Source organism: Camellia sinensis, chromosome 1, assembly GCF_055761805.1.
Source record: "Camellia sinensis isolate YWXY chromosome 1, ASM5576180v1, whole genome shotgun sequence".
Classification (NCBI taxonomy): domain Eukaryota; kingdom Viridiplantae; phylum Streptophyta; class Magnoliopsida; order Ericales; family Theaceae; genus Camellia; species Camellia sinensis.
Genome location: NC_138961.1, coordinates 212,574,268 through 212,583,075, shown reverse-complemented (window position 1 = coordinate 212,583,075; position 8,808 = coordinate 212,574,268). Strand labels below are relative to the sequence as shown.

General features: G+C 37.6%; 1 protein-coding gene across 1 annotated transcript; it reads left to right on the top strand.

The window, feature by feature from the left end:
• The first annotated feature begins 387 nt into the window (after positions 1-387).
• LOC114290913 (uncharacterized) lies at positions 388-4,665 on the top strand. Its single transcript, XM_082919397.1, has 3 exons — positions 388-2,158; positions 2,739-3,961; positions 4,432-4,665. The coding sequence occupies exons 1-3, from the start codon at positions 388-390 to the stop codon at positions 4,663-4,665; spliced, it is 3,228 nt and encodes a 1,075-aa protein (XP_082775523.1).
• Positions 4,666-8,808: the final 4,143 nt, after the last annotated feature.

The window sequence follows — 8,808 nt, the reverse complement described above, 5'->3', positions numbered from 1 at the left end:
GGCCCGTTTACCTTTATTTAAATTATATAATAAATATATTATTTATATATTAAATAATATATAAATATATATAGAAGTAATAATATAAATACATTTTTTATATATTAAATAATATAAATAATATTTTTTATTTAAATATTTATATTTAAATAATATAAATAATATTAAAAAAATTTATCAAGCCGAGCAGAGCCGAGCCGAGCTCGAGCCCAGTTTCTTATCGAGCCGAGCTCGAGCTCAATAAACGAGCTCGATAAGTAAATGAGCCCAGCTCGAGCTCAGCAAAGCTCGGCTCGACTCGGTTCGTTTGCAGCCCTAGTAAGAGGGTTAGGAAGGCCTGGGAAAAAGAGGAAGATTAAACAAGTGTTTTGTGAAAGAAGGGTTGATATGGTGCTACTACAAGAAAATAAGAGATCCACAATTGATGAAAAGTTTGTTAGATCAATCTGGGGCAGAGAACAAATGGATTTCATGGCAGTTGATTCAGCAGGAGCTGCTGGTGGCCTATTATGCATCTGGAACCCAGAAGTATTTCAATTGGTTGATTGCTGCAGCAACAGGTACTTAATAATTTTATCAGGTACTATCTATAACAGTTTTGAGTGTGTGATTTTAAATATTTATGGTCCAAATGATATGCGGAGGAGAAAGGTGGTGTGGGATAGCTTGGCTCGATTAAAGCTGGTATACAATAAACCTTGGTGCTTGGGAGGGGACTTCAATGAGATCATGAGTATATCAGAAAGGAAGGGGTGTTCTAGGCGAGATAAAGGTATGAGGGAGTTTAATGAGTTAATTGATAATCTTGAAGTGGTCGATTTATCAATGATGGGAAGAAAATTTACTTGGTGCAATTCTCAGGAGGGGGAGAAGTGGAGTCGAATTGACAGGTTCTTGCTTAGTCCAGAATGGCTACAAATGTTTAATTTTAAGTTTTGGGGGCTGCCTCGGAAGGTCTCAGATCACTGTCCTATTTTGTTGATGGAGGATGAGAGAGATTGCGGCCCAACTCCTTTTCGATTTCTAAATGCTTGGACCCTACATCCTAAGTTCAGATCTTTTGTGGAAAATACGTGGTTAGAAGCTAATGTGGTGGGTTGGGCTGGTTTCAAATGTCTTCGGAAGCTCAAAATACTAAAACTGGCATTGAAGCAGTGGGCTAAAGAAGTCTTTGGTGATGTGGAGCATAAACTTAATCAAGTTGAAGAGGAGATTCATGCACTTGATATAAGTGCTGAAGAAAGACCATTATCTATGGCAGAGCAAGCTAGAAGAAGAGAGGCTAAAGGCGTGGCTTGGAAACTAAGTAAAATAGTGGAATGGGCATGGATACAAAAATCCAGAATCAAGTGGCCAACACAAGGGGATAGGAACACAAAATTTTTCCACATTATGGCCAGCTCTAGGAGAGTCAGAAATTCTCTATGCTCAATAGCAGTCAATGGAACTGTTAAGGAGGATCCTGTGGAGGTGAGGGCTGCAGTTCAACAACATTTTATTAACCAATTTACTGAACCATGGCGTAATAGACCAAGGCTATCTGGGCCTTTCGTATCCATTGGGGATAGAGAAGTTGTTGAGCTCTTGGAAGCTAAGTTTTCAGAAAATGAGATTGTAGCTGCAGTTAAGAGTTGTGAAGGAAACAAAGCACCTGGACCTGATGGGTTTAATCTTATGATGTTTAAAAAGTGTTGGAAGGTGATCAAGGTAGATGTGCTGCAATTCATGCAGGAATTCCATCAAAATGCAAAATTGGTCAAAGGTATTAATAGCTCTTTTGTTGCTTTGATTGCGAAGAATGAGAACCCCTCTGGTTTGAATGATTACCGGCCTATTAGTCTCATTGGCTCTTTGTATAAAATTTTGGCAAAAGTATTAGCTAACAGAATTAAAACTGTGCTTCCTAGAATTATTAGTGTTGCACAATCAGCATTCATTGGGGGCAGAAACATCTTAGATTGGGTGTTGATAGCCAATGAGATTGTGGATGGATGGAAGAAGAATCGAAAGAGTGGCATTGTCCTAAAGTTAGACTTTGAAAGAGCTTATGACTCAATCAATTGGAATTTCTTATTTACTATGCTTTCAAATTTTGGCTTTGGGGTTAAATGGATTAGTTGGATGGGAGTGTGTCTCATCAGCCAGAGTTTCTATTTTGGTAAATGGTTCGCCAACCTCAGAATTTAGCCTGCAAAGGGGTCTTAGACAAGGTGACCCTCTATCCCCCTTCCTTTTTAACATTGTGGCTGAGGGCCTGAATATCCTGCTGGAAAGAGCAAAACAGTTGGGGTTGATCAAAGGGGCAGCAGTTGGTTCAAGTGCTTTTAGGATCTCCGATCTGCAATTTGTAGATGACACAATTCTATTCTGTGAAGCTCATTGGGGGGAGGTTAATAACTTAAAGAGGATATTGAGATGTTTTGAAGTGTTGTCAGGACTAAAAATTAACTACCACAAGAGTGTGGTGTGTGGAGTTGGGTTAACAGATGAAGCATCCAAGTAATTTGCTGATAAGTTCAATTGTCTTCATCAAAGTTTGCCCCTAAAGTACTTAGGACTCCCTCTAGGTGCAAACCCAAGGAGAAAGAAGACTTGGCAGCCAGTGTTAGCCAAATGCAAACTAAGACTTGCCTCTTGGAAGAGAAGATTCCTCTCTTTTGCGGATAGGGTGACTTTGATTAAATCTGTGTTGTCTAGCTTACCTATTTATTATTTATCTTTGTTCAAAATGCCAGCAGGGGTTGCTAAGGAATTTGTGTCAATTCAATCCAATTTTCTATGGGGTGGGGATGGCTTCAGTAGGAAAATACATATGGTCAAATGGAAGGAGATTTCTAAAAGCAAACAACAGGGGGGTCTAGGGGTTAAAAGGATTAGACTTATGAATGATTGCCTCTTATTGAAACGGTGGTGGAGGTTTGGGGTTGAACCTAATGCTCTGTGGAAACAGGTGATAGATAACAAATACAATCAGGTGGGTGTAGGGTGGTGTCCAGAACCTGTCGATGACCCCAGGATCTCATGTATATGGGCTGACATTTTGGGTGTTGCTAGAACCAGACCTGATCTGGTGGAATTCTTTAAAGAAAACTCTGCTCCAGTGATTGGGGATGGGAAAAACACTCTGTTCTGGAGAGGTACATGGTGTAATAATGTGTGCTTGATGGAAGTTTTCCCTAGGCTCTATTCCTTGTCTTTGGAAAAGTTTGATTCTGTAAATGTGATGCATATCAGAAGAAATAGTGAGGTGGAGTGGAACCTCAATTTTAGAAGATCATTTTTTCAATGGGAGGTGGAGGATTTGAATAGGTTGAAACTGCTGCTGAGTAATGCTCCAGTCCTTAGAGAAAATATGGCTGATGCTTTGCATTGGAAAGCAGACCCATCAGGATACTTCACTGTGTCCTCTGCTTATAAGTGGTGCGATAATTCCTTAGGTACAGTGTTTAAGGTTTCAGATCTGTTATGGAACAATGTTTCTTCACCTAGAGCTCAATTCTTTGGTTGGTTGGCATGGAAGGGAAGGCTAAAGACTTCCAGCTTTTTGCAACGAATTAGAGTGCTCTCTGATGAGGCCAATGTGAGTTGCATTTTCTGCAATGAGGAAGTGGAGAGTGTAAATCATGTGCTTCTTCTTTGCCCTTTTGTTTGGAAGGTTTGGTCACATATGCTAAAATGGTGGGGATTGCAGTGGGCTCAACCTAATACTGTGAACTGTCTATTAGATTGGTGGGCTGGTACAAAGCCGAAAAAACAAGAGAGGGTATTCTGGAAAGCCATGCCTCTGGCTGTGCTTTGGTCCATCTGGAAATTAAGAAATGATTGTATCTTTAATGACATTCATCCAAATTTTGAGGAGCTGTGTGAGGTCATTAAAGTGCGAGTTGCGATGTGGAGCAAAGATGCTGGCTCTTTCTGCTCAGGTTATTCAGTAATTGATATTGTGAATAATCTGCAGCAGGTAAGGTTCTGCATTAGGGGTGTTGGCTGAGGCATTAGGGGTTCTGGAAAGCCATGCCTGGTTTGCATTGGAAAATGGTTTGCGTTGGTGTGAGGTCTGCTGATCTGGACTGGTTCCAATTCCATGCTTCTTGGAGAGTGGTCTGAATCTCTGGAATGTGGTTTGCATTGGTGTGAGAGTGGAGGGTGGTCTGCATCAGTTTGGCCTTGATTTCTTTGGAATATGGTTTGCTTTGGTGAGAGGTCTGCTGGGAGATCAGTGTGAGGCTTGCTGCTGGGAGGTCTACTGGGAGGTGGGAACTGTTTGCTCTGGAATCTATTGGATAGCAGGGCAGCTGGCGCTGATCTGGTTCTGATCTGTTTGCTCTGCTTAGGTAGGGGTAGTAACTGTTTGCTCTGTATTGCTGTGATGTTGCTATTTCAGATCAGTTTGGGGCTATTTTGGCACTGGTTCTGCTCCTGCTGGTGTAGAGAGTACATAGTGTCCGTTGTTTGAAGTCTGTGTGGGAAGGCAGCATCAAACAGCCATGGTCACTGCCAGTAATTGATCAGAACTTATACTACTTGGGGTTGAAGAACACATCAGCAACATTTGTATCTGCTGTTGTCATTGTCCTCCCTGCCCTTACCTTTATCATGGCAATAATTTTCAGGGCTGCTGTAGTTCAAGGCAATGTGTTTGGTATGACTGTTGGGCTGTTGTAATTCAGGGTAATGTAGCTCAAGGCAAATCTGATCTGCCTGTTCTGTTTTGGTGCTTGAAGGGCTGCTCTGATCTCTGATCTGTTTTGCTGCTGTGTTGGTTTAAACAAATCTGATCTGCCTGTTCTGGTTTTAGGTGTTGTAGTGCCTTATTTTTCTGGTTTTTCTGGTGTTTTTGCTCTGTTTGTTTTGCTCGTTGGTTTCTCACCAACTTGGAGGTTGGAGCTTGTTTTAGCTTCAAGCTCCTCTTTATTGATGTAAATTTTCATATAATTCATCAATTAAGTCTCCTTTTTGCCGATCAAAAAAAAAAAAAAAAAAGTATCTTGGGGCAATGCCCAATAATATCAGCACACGGAAATTGAATGAAGCCTAGTCTATATGACTAATTCGTATCTTTTGACAGACCATTTTTCTTTCTTTTTAAATTTTTGGTTGTTTTAGTTTATGTTCTTTGGCTTTGAGTAAAACTGTATTGAAGGAAAGCCCTGATTCTTGCTCAAATCCAAGCTCAAGATGGTAAGTGTATTCAACGAGGGCCCAAAAACTCGCCTTTATTATATGTACAGTTTGTTGCCTGCCTTCTATGTATATATAGAAAATACTACTTCACATGAACATGTGTATGTATATATCCATCAGTCTCTATATCTGAAGAGAAGGTGTGATGATGAGGTGTATAATATCCTCATTAATCTGATAATTAGTGATTTGAATTTTATAATTCATTCCGAAAACACTGAGCACCTTCTCTCGTTCGTTTATTCCATTCCTCACCACTGCATGTTATTTTTATTTATTATTATTTTTGTTTTAACTGTTATTGTTGGAATTGATTCAGAACTTATAATACTCTGCCATTTGCAGAGTCTTGATGCATGTGATCTGATCCTGGCCGTTACTGTAGTTTTAGTTTTCATGGTGATTTGAGTGACTGATGACTTCTACTCTTTTGGATCTATTGACCAAAAATGAATGTTCATTTCAAAACTTTTTCCTTCTTGTTTATTTCTTTGATAGAGTAAAGTAGAGTAAAGATCCATTTAAATGACCTGGGCCGCATGGTTAAAAGCTATACTATGGTGGTTTAAACACTACCAGTCATTTTCTTGGAGGAGACAGTTTTAATCTGGGGAGTATGGCTGCTACTAAACGTAAAAGCTGTAGAGCGAGAATTTTGACACAAAAATGTGCTTGCATTATTTAATTTTTATGTTGTGAGGAATGGATTCATCCGTGTTCTTAGTTTAGCATTGGCTAGCTTATATCTGGTGCAGCTATAATGTGATATAGACATGGAAATGCTTACTTCCTGCTTATCATTAGTCCCCGTCGACTTCTAATTCTGAAATGCATATTTTTTTTGTCTTGGGTAATACATTACCTGATGGTTTTCCATGTCTAATTTCTACTAATATTTGTGGTTGTGATTAATATTGCACCAATTACCTACTGCAACTGTTTGTCTGTCAATTGGACCTTAGTTTTTACTTTTTTTTAAACATCTCTCTGAAATAGCATATATGTTAGGTCCTAACTGTTTTGTTCCTGAAATTTGATGTACTATGTAGAATTCATGTAGTTTTTAGGTGAACTTTTTGTTAATGTGATTATTTTGCTTTTTATTTCTAGATCTTGTCTTCAATGGGGTAAATTGCATTTTGGCAAATACAATTATTTTGTTCACTTTTCTTTCTCCTTTCTAATTTTATTATGGATCGGTACCTTTGGCCAGCTTGTAAGGGCTAAATGGAAATGTAAGGAAATACTATGGTAGATCATATTAGTGAACTTTCAATTGATTGTATTTTCATCCTGATTAGTGCTTGATTGCGAATGTCCCTTCAATCTGGTTAGGTTGCCCAGTGAATTATTGTGTAGTAATTCTGTCACCACTTTGCCCCTGCTTCCATGCATTAGATGTTTTTAGTTGTTTTGGTTCCTAATTATAAATATCTAACCCTAGTTTTAGTGGAAATTAATGATATTGTTTTCTGAAGGTTGGTCCTCTTGTAGTCTCATAGCAAAGCTGACTTGTGTCTCATCTTGGTTTTCTAATGCAGCTTATCATTTTTGTTAAATTGTTTTTTGCCTTTCACCTGATTTTGCTATGGATCAAGGATTGGATATTTTAAATAGAAACAATCTTCTGCTGCTTTCTCTGAGATTTTGAGATTCATGTGTTTATGTTGATATGGAACTCATGGTTTTTTTTTTTGGCTCTTTGTTTAAAAAAAAAATATTGGCTTGTTTGTATTAATATATATTTTTTGGGTGAAATTGCGTGGAGAGCCTTAGAGGATTTTTCATGGCTCTATGCCTGGATCAATTGATTTAACCAATCCATACTATAAATCATTTGTTGAAATAAATAGCGACTTGAATTCCTGTGGCTATGGTGTGTGGTTTGGTACTCTACATAGCCATGAATTACTTTTTTTTTTTTTGTAATCATAGGTATATGTTCTGAGTGGATGTCTTGATGTATCTAATGGATTGTGAAGTCCAACGTTTGTGGTGGTGGTTTGTACTGGTTGGTTTCTTAGCTTCTGTTATGTTCGTGTATTTCAATGTTCACCTTGTTTTTGTTTGTGCTTAGGTTGATGATTTTTTTTAGTGCATGTTTGGGAACTTGGTGTTTTCAGTTGCTTTTTGGCTTTTTAGTTCTTTTATGAGGTGAAAAAATGTGTTTGTAATTTTTTTTAGTTGAATAGTTAGTTGTGAGGAAAAAAGTGATTGATCGATGTGTATGATGTGACCTTTTTCTAATGGGGTTGAATTTGTTATCCGATGGTTTTTCATCTCTATTTTCTGCTAATATTTAATTGTGGTTGTGACTATACCATCTACCTGCTCCTCCTGGTTTGTTTGTCATTTGGACCTTAGTTTTTATTTATTTCAAAATCTCTCTAATCTAGCATGTATGTTAGGTCCTAACTGTGTTTGTTCTTGAAATTTGTTGTATTGTGTATAATTCATTTAGATTTAGGTGGTAAGTTTTGACATGTGCTTTTTGTTATTGTGATTCTTTATTTTGCTTTGCATTTCTAGACCTTGAGTGGGGTAAATTGCATATTAGCAATTACAATTATTTTGTTTCCTTTTCTTTTTTTCTATGGGAAATTTTTTAATTTTATTATGAATCAGTGCCTTTGGCCAGTTTGTAGCACTGAATAGAAATGTAAGGAAATACTATGGTAGATCATATTGTTGAACTTCTTCAACTGATTTTGTATTTTCATCATGATTGGTGTTTGATTGCTGAATATCCCTTCTATTTGCTTAGATTGCCTAGTGAATTATTGTGTGGTAATTCTAGCACCACTTTGCCCCTACTTCCATGCATTTGATGTTTTGGTTCCTAAATGTAATTATCAAACCCTAGATTTAGTGGATTTTAATGATATTTGTTGTCTGAATGTTAGTCCTCCTGTAGTCTAATAGCAGAGCTAACTTGTGTCTTGTCTATGTTTTCTAATGCGGTTTTTATCATTTTTGTTAAATTGTTTTTCCCTTTCACCTGATTCTGCTATGGATCAAGGATTGGGGATTTTAATAGGAACAATCTTCTGCTGCATACCCTGTGATTCAGAGATTCATGTTCTATGTTGATATGCAACTCTTAGTTTTTTTGGCTCGCCGTTTAAAAAAATTTTGACGTCATTTTTTTTTTTTTGAGAAAGATGAAAAGCAGTTGTGTTGTACTAAGTTCGTAGACCTCTTATTTGTGTTGTGTTTGTTTGTTTTGTGAAATTACGTGTTAAGCGTAGGAGGGTTTTTCATTGCTCTATGCTTGGATCAATTGGTTTATATTAACCAATCCATACTATAAATTGTGGTGTGTGGTTTGGTGCTCTAGTTAGTTGCGATTACTTTCTTGTATAATTAAGGGCGGATGTCTTGAGTGGATATCTTTATGCCTCCTCCAATGGAGTGTGAAGTCCAGGCTTAAGGTTTTATGGTGGCTTGTGCTGGATGGTTTTTTAGCCTCTGTTATGTTTGTGCATTTCATTGTTCTCCTTGTTTTTGTTAGTGTTGCTGTAGGTTGATGTTTTTTAGTGGCTGTTTGGCAACTTGGTTTTTTTACTTGCTCTTTGGCTTTTTATTGTTTTTATTTATGAGATGAACAAAAGTTTTATGTGTTTG